The 14,834-nt window shown below is 33.5% G+C and overlaps 2 protein-coding genes across 4 annotated transcripts; both read right to left on the bottom strand.

Annotated features, from left to right (window-relative positions):
• Positions 1 to 873: 873 nt before the first annotated feature.
• LOC105137304 (ABSCISIC ACID-INSENSITIVE 5-like protein 2) lies at positions 874 to 3,293 on the bottom strand. 2 transcript variants are annotated; one of them, XM_011043006.1, is made up of 4 exons: positions 3,221 to 3,293; positions 2,175 to 2,905; positions 2,001 to 2,072; positions 874 to 1,170 (listed from the first exon to the last, which is right to left on the bottom strand). In XM_011043006.1, the coding sequence occupies exons 2-4, from the start codon at positions 2,862 to 2,864 to the stop codon at positions 1,090 to 1,092; spliced, it is 843 nt and encodes a 280-aa protein (XP_011041308.1). In that variant the 5' UTR covers positions 2,865 to 2,905; positions 3,221 to 3,293; the 3' UTR covers positions 874 to 1,089. The 2 variants fall into 2 exon arrangements, with proteins under 2 accessions (XP_011041308.1, XP_011041307.1); XM_011043005.1 differs by lacking the exon at positions 3,221 to 3,293 and having other exon boundaries at positions 2,175 to 3,163.
• Positions 3,294 to 8,596: 5,303 nt separating this feature from the next.
• On the bottom strand, positions 8,597 to 13,195 carry LOC105137303 (UBP1-associated protein 2A-like). Of its 2 annotated transcripts, XR_844536.1 has the most exons (3): positions 11,679 to 13,195; positions 8,949 to 11,164; positions 8,597 to 8,917 (listed from the first exon to the last, which is right to left on the bottom strand). XR_844536.1 is itself a non-coding variant. In XM_011043004.1 (2 exons), exon 1 carries the CDS (start codon positions 13,112 to 13,114, stop codon positions 11,690 to 11,692), a length of 1,425 nt encoding a protein of 474 aa, XP_011041306.1. In that variant the 5' UTR covers positions 13,115 to 13,195; the 3' UTR covers positions 8,597 to 11,164; positions 11,679 to 11,689. The 2 variants fall into 2 exon arrangements, 1 of the variants encoding a protein (XP_011041306.1); XM_011043004.1 differs by having other exon boundaries at positions 8,597 to 11,164.
• Positions 13,196 to 14,834: the final 1,639 nt, after the last annotated feature.

Below are 14,834 nucleotides of genomic sequence, written 5' to 3'. Positions count from 1 at the left end.
TATCTATCTTGTCATGTACAAATTCTCAATCTTCTTGTTCAAGATGGATTTTATGGGATAAAGAATGTGCTTTGCAAGATAAGAGAATCTATTGTATATGTGTGTTTAGAGACTAGGTATGGAATTTCTATTAGATTTTGTGTTTAGAATACGAAATCAAAATGCCAAAGCTCTCTGCATTTAAGTAAAGAATTAGGTTGGAAGTTTACTATCGTCATAGCTTTAATAACAATCACGAATCTCATCACCCTTGGGATTCATCGCCTTTGAAATTGTGCAAGTTTCAAGCCAAACTTGAGGAGGGTGTTAACTATAGTATAAATATCTTGGACCTCACTTAAAGCTTTCAGATGGTTTTTGACAGGCCTGAGCATGTGTTTTGGATTTTGATGCTCTTGCTGGTTTGTCACAACGAACTCTATGCGACCAGTACCAATTTCTTCAGCTTTTATTTCCCATGGACAGCGGCATTTTTTCACCTTTTAGTCCTGTCGTTTCTCTCGTCGATGTTAGAGATATTCTCTCTCGGCATTTAAAAAAGGCGATGGGGTGATGATACTGTAATGTTTCTGGTTTCTCATCTTATCATAGACCGAGTGCTGATGAGAGCAAGATAGGCAAGACCTAGTTCATTTCAGATCTCTCCACATCCCTGCAGTGCAAGAGCCTAATTATTAGCTCGGTTTGTTTGAGATTGTCATCATGCCTATGAATCTGCAGGATTTAAGGTTTAATTCAGTTTGTGTTGTTTATGTTAACTTTCCTGGGTGAGAGCTATGGTTTTTTTCCCTTTATCGTTAGGTAGTTCTATGAATTTAGCCAAAAGAAAACTACCATGTTCACATTTTTTACTCTAGAGAGCACATGAACAGATTTTCAAGATAACAAACAACAACGGAGAGCTTTGAAATGTACATTCAAGACACTGGCAAAGGCAAGGAAAATTGGCAGGTGAAACCTGTAACATTATAATCGTCCAGCCAGATTAGAGATTCGACAACTAAAGTTGGCTATTAGAATGTCATCATGTCTTCCCACTTGCCACTTTCCACTTGCATCAGCACATCAGTCATATATGAATAACAGATATCAGAAACTGGCTGAGCTTGTTCTGCGCAGCTGGGACTTGGGCTCCGGAGGCGGTGCGCATGGCAAAACCTTCTCCACCTCCTGAAACAAAAAATCCCGTTGTGATTATAAAAAAAAAAGAAAAAGAAATTATATACATTTTAGGGTCATAAAATCAACAGCATAGAGGAAGAAGAGCAACAAATTGTTCCAGTTGCCCCATCATTTAAGGCTATTCTTTGCCTAATCAGCTGTAGATAAAATAGAATGAAAATAGACGCGTGGTCTTCTATTTTGATATGATCACAAGAGCCAACAGAAACACAAATAGTTCATCATAGACTTTTCAAGGAGTTTCTCTCTAAGCCTATGGAAAGTCGAGATAGACTAAATCGATACAGAGAGTACACTGGATATACCATGGGACAATGGCTGTATGCAAGACGGGGAGCAGAATTATGGGCAAAAAGGAAAGTTAAAGCTCGGTGAAGAATGGTGCAGAGAGAACATATAGGAATGGATATGAAAACAATTCAGGATCTGATTGAAAGTTGCATTTCGATAGATAAGAAGGGTTCAGAAAAAGAATCTTAAGCTCTACTTTCCTAACAATTCCAAAAGGTGCCATCCAAGATAGAAGCCATCTGCAAGAACGAAAAAAGGACACAGACAAGGAGAAAGGCTTGGCCATTGTGATAAAAAACAAGTGACGATGGTGATGCATTTGCCAGATAAACCCAGAATCTGAAAGAATCTCGGTTGATATCATTTACTACAAAAGATGACTATAACACTTGAAAAAAAGAATATCATTTACTGCGTCCCATTAAGCATTTAAACTAGTAAACATGACTATAACACAGGAAAAAAGAGTTGCACTAGGCAAGCATGAATCTTAGAGAAGTAGACGGTACAAAGATAAAGAAGCCTACCCTCTGTCTTCGAAGTCTTTCATTCTCCTCTTCTAGATGATATACCTTGATCTCTAGCTCGTTTGTATAAGCCTGTTTTTCGTTTCATCAAAATATTTAAGACCCTTTACACATAATTAAATCAACTATCAACCTGTTTCATGCACAAAAAAGCTTCACAAAAGAAAAACAAACCTGCCTCCTTGCCCTCGAGCGGGCAGCAGATTCCCGGTTCTTAATCATCCTCTTCTGCTTCCTTTCAACAGTCTTCTCAGCTACATCTCCCGAAGCAACCCTTTTCCTCCCAGGAGTCTGCGTGTCCGACAAAGTACCCATCAAAGAAGATGGAGATGAGTTCATTTGGGAATTCGGATATGCTGCATCCGCAACAGGAAGGGATTGCTGGACAGGGTGTCCTTGCATAAAGCCTGTCATTATGTTGTTTTGATAGGGTGGCTCCTGCACTGTAGGGTTCTGGAATTGCATCCATTGAGCACTTTCCTGTTGTTGCAGAGGAGCCGACTCTGTAACCACACCTGCTTTAACCAAGAAGTCCTCGAGAGTCATCTCACCAAGAGGAGCATTTCTCTCCTGACTTTCAGCATCTTTCTTATTCTCCTGCTGTATATTTCTCCATACCTCCTCGACAGTCTTCTTGCTCAGACCCCTTGACAATGTTAGGCTCCCTTGTCTGTGCACAGGTGAGGACCAAGAACCCTCAGTGTCCACACTCTTGAGAAGTTCATCAAGATTCATGCTCCCCAATGGTTTCCCCAAATTCCCCAACTGGTTTTGAACCTCATCAAGTGTCAGGCTGTACAATGAGCCTTGCCCAATCAATGTCTCTGGATTTTCTTCTTCAAATGAACCAACTTGAGATCCCATTGGCTGTTTTCCCTTTCACTATCAATTTAATCCAGTTAAACCTGTCATTCATTCCACTCAACAGATCAAGAACAGTTTAAAAATCCATCAGCTTATGTTGTAGCAAGGATCAAACAACAACATTGTCTAGCAAAAACAAAAAAATCCCAGAAAGGAAAACAAATGTATGTGAAAGAAGTGAGCCTGCATTATCAGTTACAAGGCTAGCTATAAATCAAACAGTGTGAAACTTAAAGGACAAGTAAATTTTATCCTAAGGACAACAGGAGACAATCCAAAATCCTGACATAGGGAATTAAGACAAGAAACAAAAGAAGCAAGAAAATCTAGGAAATTTTTAAGGTTTATGTACTTACATTCTGCATGATCTGATCTGAATCTACAGAAGTGACATTTTATTTGGCAGTAAGTAGTGGTGACAGACTGTCACTTTCCTAAACTGATCCCACATTCCTATGGTTGGCAAACTGCCTTTTTCTTTCTTTAAAAAACTGCCTTTTCTTCTCCTCTTCTTTTTAAAACTATTTTTTTCTTAAAAAAATACTTTATACTTTCCATTTTCAGTTCTGAGCACAGTTTTCAAAGGCAGGTGGAAAAGTAATTCGAAAAAAAGCATAAATCACCTTGAAACTTACTGGGATAACTTGGGTCAAATGTTCTTATTCAAATGCTCTACTTTCACCCTTTTTAAAAAAATAAAAAAATTTCTTTTGATGTTGTTTGGATTCAATTTGGCTAAATCAACTAAATCATCAATAACTAGATTGATGTACTTTAAAAATTAGCCCAAATCAAGTCATAATTTGTGTATTCCCCGGATTAGCATATTAAAGTATTTAATGTTGTGTTGTATAGATTTTTTAAAAATATTTTTTAATTAATAATATAGTGAAATAATTTATCAAAATCATAAAATTAAATAAAAAATCAATTTAATATTTTTCATATAAAAAAATAATTTAAAAAACAGAATGCCCCCTACCACCTATAGTTATAATTGCCTTGAAAAAAGCAATAGAAAGCATATTTTTTTAATGTTATTCAGAAGGGAGAGTATTATGCAGATCATGTGGTCCAACTACTCCCCTCTACAAGCCACTGCACACTAAAACATATTTAATAAGCTTTTTAATCACATAGTCTGAGTAGATTTTTAATTAATCGCTGCAGCATTAAAACTATGGAATTAGAAGCATGTGTTGATTGTATATTATTTTATTATATGGCCCGCATTACCATTTCTTTTTTCTTGTGAAATTATGGATCTAGCCATAGGAAATCTAAGGGGAAATTAGTTGCATTTTCTTTAAGTTCTTAGATTATATCTCTATGTTTATATTTTGGAATATAAATGTTAAATCTGTTTCAACCAAGCATTTTTTTTTATTTTTTTATTAAAAAAAACTTGGTAACTCGAATCCATAATAAAATCAGCCAAATAAAAAAATCAAACATTAATTTAAAAATCTGGGACCACCTTTAAAACAATGATAAACCCTTTAGTAAGCACTACTAATTTAAAAGATTAATCGAGTGCATAGTTGTATTGGATTATCGGTTCATTTTAGGTTTATTATTTTTATATAAAATGATATTGTTTCAATTTTTATTAAAATAATCTTTAATTTTAATCAAAATGAATTAAATTAAGCCACCGGTTTATCCTTCAATTTAAATCAGGTTCAATAACTATCATCTATAATGTTGAAACCATTTTTTTTTATTATAAACTTTTTAAAAAAAATTGAGTTAAATCAAAAATAATTTAAGATTCATTTAGTGAGTGTTTATTTTTACGTTACAATTTACATTTTAAAATTTTTTTTAAATTATTTTTCACTTGAAAAAACATTTAATTGATATTTTTAAGTGTTTCTGGATTGTTTTGTTTAATCAATATTAAAAATATAAAATATAAAAAAAATCATTTTAATATATTTTTAATTAAAAAATATTTTTTAAAAACATTTTATACCACAAAATCAAACATGCCAACATGCCAACATCTTGATCACACCAGTAGAGGGAAATACAATAATAATAATAATAATAATAATTAAGGCAGCCGGCAGCAGCAGTCACCCTGGCAAGGTGGAATATTCTTAGTTACAGTGAGGTGGGCAGGCAAATCACACAAGCAAACTCATTCAAGAGCACATGTTGTGAATATGCATCCGCCGAGGAGGGCTGCACGTGCAAATGTTTCATCCTTCATGCACTGCCTGCCAGTTTCTCCATGAAGCGCCCAAAATATATTTCTTCACCAGAAATCAACAAACAAGTCCCCGATGTATGTTTCAATTTTTAATTTCATCCCTTCCATTTTTATTTTTTAAACCAATGCTGACCTGAACCTATCTACCTTCTTTCTTTCTTTCTTTCTTTTTTCTTTTTTTCTTTTTTTTGTTAGTCAGTGCTGTTTGTTTTCAGTTAATGGAACCCATTACCCAGCCCATTTATATTAGAAAGTTAACATATATATCAATTTATTAAACCCAATATAACCCCGCATATTAATTTAGAGATTTGTAAATTCAAGATTTCACATAGATTAAGTTAGATTTTATGTCAAATTAAATAAGAATTTATCAAGTTAAACTTGATAAGTCAATCTGTAACCTAACTGATAATAATTGATATGATAAAATATTGAATAAGATTTAATTTTATTTTAAAAGATAAATCAAAACAATACTATTTTAATTTTTTATAACAAATATTCTAAAATAATATATATTTAAATTTATCTAGACTAATTTTTCAAACCTATAACTAAACTTTGAGTTAGATAATATATCAAACCAAGTTTTACAACTATGTCAAATCATGTATTTTAACAAAAATAAAAAACAAATAAAAAATCCCTTTTATCACGTAAATCAATCTGCTAGTGATACATCAAATTGTGAATTGGTTCCATTAACGAATATTATTAATTGTACTTGGATGGAGGAGCAAGGACACTAATGAAAAATGAAGAATAAGCTCGTAGGTGTTATTAATAGAATTATTTTCACTTAGCAATAAATATAAATCGAGTGATAATCAATAAAGAAATCGTTTAGCCATGAGATCATGTTAATGCTCGAAATCAGCTGATCTTTATATATATATATATATATATTGCCGTCTCCAAACAACCAAATACAACTTTAAAATTCAAATATCCCACAGGTAATTAAGATCAGATGATTTCGAGCATTAACATGATCTCATGGCTAAACGATTTCTTTATTGATTATCACTCGATTTATTCTTTTTTATTGCATAATTTAAGAACTGCCGGCATCCTCATTGAGCAGGCAAGCATCTGCTTTAATTGTCTGGTGGGGTACAGCAGGCCACGAGCCCCTAAGAATTTGCACGTACAAGTTCCGATAACATATGGAGGAATGCTTTTTAAACAAGCATGCACGAGACACCAACTCTGTGCCCAACAAACATTTCCTTCTGCTGCTTAGACATGACTGCCGACTTTACAGACAAAGATCAACATGATCACACTACAAATCTTAAAATACAACTTGTTTAGTTGTGGTTTTCTAAATAAATAACTATCTTAGTACAGTATTTGTGTGGATCAATGTAAGGAAACGAGTCTCCATGGCTGATGAATGTAAAGAAACGAGTATCTCCATGGCTGCTGAAAGAGTGAGATGATCAGCAAACCCAAAATGGTTAGTGACAGAGCTGCTACAGGGTTCGATAATGGACTTCCTTTCAAGAATGCCCATCAATTAAGTCCCTCGTTTACTTTAAGTCTGTTTGCAAAACTTGGAGTGAAGCTAGCACCTCTTGCCGTCGAGCTACGATTTTTCAAGTTTTAGGGTTTCAATTCTAAACTAGAAAACTCTTGTATATTTTTGAAGAAAAGTTAATGATTCATATATCTTTCTTGAAATAACACACCGACTGTTTATATAATAGCAAAAATCAATCGAGTCTATATAGAAAAATAATAAATCAATCCAATTTTATTAAATGTGTAGTGAATTAACCATTAAAAAAGTTTTATATATATAATTGAGCTTCACAAACTTTTTATAAAAAATTTAGCATAATTTAATAGTCATATTAAAAATTATAGTTTTTTTAAGTTATTATATTGATCCGACGCAGCCAACTTTTCTCTTAAATATAGTTTTTTTTCATCTATCCATAAAAATACATGTTAGGTTATTTATTTATTTCAAATAAATTATTATCTAAATCTTCAGATTTATAACTTGGGTGCATAATTTTTTTTTAAAAAAAAAACAACTAATTTTTTTATGGATAATTAAGTAACATTTTGGGGTATAACTTTAAACTTTAAATATTCCTCCTCTCTCCCTCTAGCGTTTGTAAATCTTACTACTATTGTTTGCTTCACAGATTCATGTCCATGGAGTCTATGAAATTCAGGGCTCCCAGCACCGAAAAAAAAGCAATGGTGTCAACAGAACATTATCAAGTTTGTTTCTGGACAATGTTGTGCTCCAAGTTTATTGCAAGAATCAACTATTAAGCAACCTTTTGTTTAATCAAACTTGGCTCTCATTATCATCACAATATTGCTTAGTATGAGAATCCCAAAAGGTTTTGACGGACGGTTTTCTCATACCACCTTCTTTTGCTTATCCTGCCGTTACTTGGTGCCATAAACACATGCAGAGTTTAAGCACTTCCAAGTCTTCCCGGCAAATCCATATTTATCAAAATCAGAAAATTAATTTGAAAAATCCTAGTTTCGTAGATTAATTTGTAAGTTACCAAGCTAATAATTTTTATTAAAACTATATTATTTAATTCTTTTTTAAAAATAATTTTAATACAAGTTTAACCAAATCAATCACGCTTTATCTAATCAATTATATCTTTTTTAATTTAACCTAAAATCCAACCCCAATCAAGCTCCATACACAAAAATACACAAAAACACAAATTCCTAGATTGCCAGGTTTAGCAACTACAAGTTAAACATGAAATTGTGCGCGCTGGTTGGAAAACTTCAAAAATGGATGGCAGCATTCATCAGTATTGATTTTAGTGGTGGGAATATTAAATAAATAGTAGGTTTTTCTATTTTCTCTTATCTAGTTCTGATTTTTTAAGACTCCATTTGTTTATTATATGAAATACCCACCCCGGGGCTTGAGCTTAATGTTGTTAACGATTGTCCAAGACAACGGTAGGCTTGATAATACATGGGCCTGATTTATTATAATTTTTTCCTTCTTTTTTTCGAATAAAAAAACTGCCCTAGTAATTCTATAGAAAATAAAGAGAGAGAAATCAACGAAATCATGCTCCCAAAACGGGCGAGGCAAACCAATACTTACAAGTTAGGCTTGGTAACATCAAGACTTACAAGTTAGGGCTTCAGCCCACTCCAAATAAAGAATGTCTACATGGAATCACAACCTTCTCAGTTGCAAAATACATGCCTCGTGCCGGAATCCTAACTCCACCCACCAATGACACTCAGAAACAGGTAGGCCATTGGCATCTTAATCATCCATCCTGGTCATCTCGCAGCCATGCCTTCTTGTTTGAGAGCACTTTGAGCTCCCACGGTGGTCAAAATCAGATGATACTCCCAGCTTCAACCCAACCCATCCAGACTTCACAATCGCATTCAAGCTCACGCATGAGTACAACGGAGTGCAAAGCATTAGGAAAGGAACTCAGATTTCCTCCAAAAACTGTCCCCGTGTCCCAGTCTAAACTTGTTCTGTTTTTTTTTTTTTTGAGACACGAGAACTGTATACTTCTTAAATCTTTGTCATAACACATTTAGGACGGCAAAGGAGAGAATTCCAAGAGTCTATGGGGGTACATAAGGTGCCTTAACGCAGAACATCCAAATAATGATAACAGGCAAAAAGTTTCTGGAGTTCTCAAAGACAAAGGAAGAAATTCCATGAAAATAATGCTGAAAGTCTGGAGAGGAAAGGCAACCAAAACTTGGGAAATGTGACAGATGTGAAAATTTTGCCCATTGAGAACCATATCAAATCCATTCAGGATCAAAATATGTGCAAAACAGAGAAAAGTAACTAGATCTTAGAAACCTGTGGTAGAACATAATAAGATCTAAGAAACCTGTGGTAGAACATAATAACCTTCAGCTACCTCATGTTTTCGGCAGAAAATGCTGTCACTCTGTTTAGTCCATAATTTTTTTTATTCATATATTTGTGAAAATGGTTAGTAAAATAACAATAAATAAATATTATTTCTTTATCAAATAGGTAGGTCATAACATGTGACCCAAAAAAATTAAACCTAAATACCATTAATTTACCCTTTCAAGCACATATTCTCTGTCATTCATGGAGCACAATATATTGTCATTAGCAAAATGTAACAGAATGATGAAAATGATAAGTAAGAAAATGCAAACAAACCATATAGAGGGCATGACTTCCATGCGTGCAGGCACACCAAAAAGAAGAAACAAAACAGTGCACCTCATATTTCCTATTATACCATTGTCAAAGGTAACAGGAAAAATGCTTCTGACTCGCAAAATTTAACTCAGCTGAACTTAATCAAAATCTAACAGGGAACCCCATGATTTTTAGACAGGACCAATGCAATTCTATGTACTTGTGTACTAAGATGTAAAAACAATACTAACAGTTTGCATTAAGAAAATTAGAGAACTTGATAAGGACTAATTAAAGAACTTGATTAGAACTAATTTATAATCTTCTGACTAATTTGCACACATTATTTCCTTTTATTACATTGTTATAAGGTTGTATGCAAAATGCTTTCAACTTGCAATTTAACACCACTGAACTTAATCAAAATCTAGCAGGGGTTGGACTGCGTGGCTCTAGACAAGGTTTGTGCAATTCTATGTAGTTCTACAATGTAGAGAATTAATAGACTTCATTAGGAGAACTAAAGAATCTCATTATAACAAATTTCTTACCTTTTAACTCCCTTGCAACCACCCATTTTTCTGTGGCTCAGTGACCAGAACATCCATAAAGGCACACCTTGGGCCTCATATACAGTGGGGTTCAGATATATGAAAACAAGTTTAATAAAATAACTTGTGCAGACTGATCATTGAACAGTGATAGAAACAAATCTCAAGCTTCTCTCAGGTAACATCTCTCCCGATAACAGAAGTTCTTCAAATGTTTTGATTTCAAAACTGGCAAATTTTAGACTGTGGAAAGCATTACCCATGGGAGATCAAAAAAAGTATACCACCTTCAAAAGCATTTGATCTCAGAACTATTTCAAAACATACATGGTAACTTTTTCCAAGTTAAACCACAAGCTAAATCATTCCCATACAGTAAAAATTAAAATTTTTCTAAAACAGGATGATTCTGATAGAAGGGTGAGGAAGTTCCAAATCTTGGAGAAGTTGTCAAAACCAGTTTTCAATAAAAAAAAAATGTATGCTTCTATTATAGACTATGTGAGTGAAACAATTCGATCAACTTAACATCCCAATACCATGGAAAACCCACAGTTAAAACAGTTCCACATCATAAAACCACTACTTCTAAAACTGCCCGGTAAAAATTTGTCAAACCATTTTTGCATCACAAGACAATTTTACAGAATTCTGAATAATCAAATTATGTTAAAAGTTTCAAAAAAATCTCCCTCCCCCCACAATTTCCACCCAACCACGTAACATTACTGCAAGCAAAGTAGCAAGGACTAGAGCTCTTAACCTGCACAGAAAGATCACTTCCAGAGACAAATTATAAGCAGCCTGTGCTACATTATCATATTCACCATGCACATCAGATTGTTCTCAAATTTCAGTAAAGGGTGCATCACAAGAAATTGCACCAATAGATCACAGCAAAGTTCCAGTTCTAATATACATCATTTCAGTGCAAATAGATTCAGATAATAAAAGAGTTGAAAATATTCATTTCTAATAAACAAAACCAAGTACATTGGAATATTTAAAGAAAAGCACCACCTGAAAAGTAAATAGTTCAAGCAACATGTATTCCTAATGATAGAAATTTCAAAAGACATTTTTGTTCAACAACATTGACTCCAAAGAGTATACAGAACTTGAAATTAGTCAAATTGTACCCAAAGCTTTTAAACCAAATACTGAATCTCAAAATACATATTTTAAAAATGAAAAGGTGCAGGAAATGGAAAAAATAAGTAGAGAAAACATAAACATCATTTGACATTTTAAGATTCTGGCCTTTGCAGCAAAGAGTAACTTTTGGTCATATTTATAAAGACTTCATTTGCATAAGCTCCATAAACTTCAGAAGAGTCAGCAGGCCAGTACTTAAAAGACTGATGCACCTATTTGGGATCTGCAAAATGAATGAGAAAACATAAAAAACAATTTCTCAAGAAAAGGTTTCGGGCCAGAATCTTTCACAAATTGGTTAAAAGAATCACGGAAATATATATTTAAATGCTGAAGCATGTAAAGAGTTAAACGTAATTGAATTCAGAGGCAAAAAAAGTTCCCAGCAAGATTGGTTCGAACAAGACCTTGCTCACCTCCAAAGTGGAAAGACTAGTCTGAAAAAACTGACTACCAAATAAATGTTAGCATTCACATAGAGCGCATTAAAAACGCTAAAAGTGCATGGATTGATCATTAAATGCATAAGATGCTACAAAATGAACAAACTGAAAATGGTTTCTTGATGCATAGTGCTACAAACCCTGCAATGCCTCTATTGCATCCTCCAATCGTTTGGAAAATGCATGGTAAAGGCAGAGTTGTAACTTTCTTATATGATATGAGGGTTAAAAAGCCATAATCAAGGTGTGAAATCACCCAAAAATTCAGCCAGTGTGGAATAACTATTATTATACCTGAGGGGCACCTAGTGACCCATATAAGGAGCATATTGCCCATGTTGTCCTCTCCCAGAACCACCCTGTCCCGTCTGCTGATTTGGATATCCACCCTGCATAGCTCCCTGATTCGCATAAGTTCCCATCACTCCCGGACTTATGCTCGCCTGGTTCCCATAGGCTCCATGACCTGCACTAGATAAACCACCCTGATTCACAGCTGCAGCAGACCCCAAAGTCCCAAGCAAATTAGTCAGCCCCCCCAATCCAGCACCCTGAGTGGCAAGCAATGCGGTCAGTGCCTGTCCAAGTGCAGGGTTCAGGGCAGGACCAGCAGCACCCTGATTAAACCCAATCCCAGCTCCAGAAGCAGCCGGCGCCATTAAATGACCACCACGACTGCCACCACCAACATAACCACCACCATCATTCCTCTGGTAATGCGAGCTTTGCAAATTATGATGTTGCTGCGGTTGTTTCTGAGCTTTCCCTGGTTTCGGCCCATCTATAGCCTTCTGACAATGCAACATATGCCCTTCAAAACTCTTATGTGGCTCTTCCAACGCTTTCTTAGCACCCTCAGCACTCTTATAAACAAACAAACAAAACCCTTTCGGCTTCCCAGTCGCCTTATCAAGCCCTAAGGGTCCTTCCTCGATCTCTCCAAACTCCGAAAAGAAACTATACAGCTTCTGCGGATCCAAATCTGCTGCCACGTTACTCACATATATCTTCCTCAGCGTATACTCCGAAACTGGCTGCTGCGCTTGCGCTGCCGCAGCAACAGGCCCAACCTGGCCACCACTCGACTGTGGAACCGGACCAATAGACGCCAATTGACAAGCTGTCATCCTATTCCCTATCTTCTTCTGCGGTTCCTTCAGCGCCTTCCGTGCCCCACTCCTTCTCTTAAACAAAATAAACCCATACCCCTTCGATTTCCCCGAAACCTTATCGCACACAGCTTTACAATCCTCAATCTCTCCATAAGGCTTAAACGCATTCATCAAAGCCTCAGCGTTCGTATCCCATCCAAGCCCATGAACAAAAATCTTCCGATGAACTGGATCTTGGTCAGCCACTTGCCGGATTTTCTCCGCAACATCCCGGTGAGCATCCGCTGCTTCCCGAAGTAAATTAATCAGCTGGTCTTTTCCAAACGGTTCAAGAAGTTTCTCAACGGGCTCCTCATCTTCATCTTCGTCATCGTTTTGAATCTCCCCAGCTGAGATCTGAGCGTTTTGATTGTTTTCTTCATCAGCTTCATCTTCGTTTTCTTCTTCCTCTTCGACTTCTTCGTATTCTTCTTCTTCCTCCTCTTCAACTTCTTCTACTTCTTCTTCGTTTTGCTCTTCTTGGAGCTCTTCTTTTGGCGGATCTTGTTGTTGCTGCTTCTTCGGCGGCTCTTCCGCTGGCTCGGTGGATTTGGAGTCGAGCTTTCGTTTTTTAGCCATCGATTCTTTGAGGAGGAAGAGAGAGTGTTAATGATTTGGTGGCTAGGGTTTTCGCTCGCGTCGGCCGTGGATAACGAGGAGAAAAGTATTTATGCATAGGAAAAACCTCGAAATGAACCACAAACTATACATTAAGTTTCGATTTAGTACCTAAACAAAAAACATTTATGTAGAAATTTATGAAATTCTCAATAAAAAACTTCTATCGAAAAAAATTTAATATCAAGTTTTATTTAAAGTAGCTTATTTTGTATATTAATTAAAAAATAAGTTTATTATAAAATAAATCATAATTAAAAAATAAAAAAATAAAAAAATATTTAAGGAAATAATGAAATAAAAAAATAAAATAAGTCTAAAATCGGTATTATCCTAATAGTAGAGGAATATATTTTAAATTTTGCTATAGAATTGTTATCCGTGGCTTTCATTTGTTACTTTTGGATTCGACTTTTACTGCAATTAAATGCATGTTTTTAAAATATTTTTTTATTTAAAAATATATAAAAATAATATTTTTTATTTTTTAAAATTTATTTTTAACATCAACATAAAAAATATTTACAAATATAAAAAAATAATTTAAAATAAAATAATTATTTTTGAAATACAAAAATAAATGATTTTATAAGTTGATTTGTGAAGAAAAATCATTAATTTTCAAATTTAATTCTAAATTGACAAGAATTTTTAAATTTATTTAAATATGTCAAAGTTGATACCGATCAGAAAAATCATTCAAAAATATATTTATTTATATTTAACATATAAATTTATTTTATTATATATTTTATTATATTAAACGAGAGAAATTCAGTGTATGTTTGATTAGTAATATGTGTTTAATATTATATCAGTTTTTACGATTATATTTAAAAAATATAAATTTAGAAAAAAATATTTTTGGTTATCTTTGATATTATATTAAGAAATGACATAATATTAGAAAAAAAAATATTTTATATGTTGAGAGAATTAATTGTATGAGAGGAAGTAAAGTTACAGAGACTAAAATGTAAGTTTTCCAATACATTGGATGTTGTGTCATTTACTTCGTTCAACCTCTCTCATTGTTCGTTGTATATTATTTTTTTCATTAATTTGGTTCGCATTGAAACTTTAAAACAAAAAAAAAAAGAAATTGATATAGAAAATAAATCCGTACAAGACAGAATGAAATTTTAAGGACTAAGGAATCGTCAAGTCCTTCATCTCACACATCTAACGTAGCTTTGACTTAATAAGAATTTATGTTAAAAATATCGAGGAGCTAGAATATTATAATGATGAGAGGACAGTTAAAATATTTAATTTTATTTTATAATATCTCACTTGTTATATATATATTATATATATATATATATATATATATATATATATATATAACATAATATTAAATATGAAAAATAAACTAGAAAAAATTATTCTTTTAAAATAAAAAAATATAATAATATATAATAAAAAATTAAAAACATAAAATTAACTAAGAAAAATACATATATAAAGATAGATTTAGTCAAAAATCATTATTTATCATAAATATCTTTTTATATGAAGTTCATGTAAAAATAAACTTTTGTCATCTTTATATAAACTCTTGTTATTTTTGTATAATTCATTTGATTATGAATATATAACATGATACCTTTGTGCTGCCTAATGCATTATAAATCATTAACACAAATCTACTTATGAATCACTTCATTGTCATGATTTCTAG

This window comes from Populus euphratica, unplaced genomic scaffold (assembly GCF_000495115.2).
Source record: "Populus euphratica unplaced genomic scaffold, PopEup_1.0 scaffold66.1, whole genome shotgun sequence".
NCBI classification, from domain to species: domain Eukaryota; kingdom Viridiplantae; phylum Streptophyta; class Magnoliopsida; order Malpighiales; family Salicaceae; genus Populus; species Populus euphratica.
Note: the sequence above shows the minus strand (reverse complement) of the source record. Positions and strands in the feature narration are given on the sequence as shown.

What these genes read in the sequence shown, in the direction of transcription:
- LOC105137304 (XM_011043006.1), bottom strand. Translation starts at nt 2,864, where the DNA reads ATGGGATCTCAAGTTGGTTCATTTGAAGAAGAAAATCCAGAGACATTG. An exon ending in GCTCGAGGGCAAGGAGGCAG is followed by an intron (nt 2,073 to 2,174) that starts GTTTGTTTTTCT and finishes AACGAAAAACAG; the next exon opens with GCTTATACAAACGAGCTAGA. An exon ending in AAAGACTTCGAAGACAGAGG is followed by an intron (nt 1,171 to 2,000) that starts GTAGGCTTCTTT and finishes TTTTTGTTTCAG; the next exon opens with GAGGTGGAGAAGGTTTTGCC.
- LOC105137303 (XM_011043004.1), bottom strand. Translation starts at nt 13,114, where the DNA reads ATGGCTAAAAAACGAAAGCTCGACTCCAAATCCACCGAGCCAGCGGAA.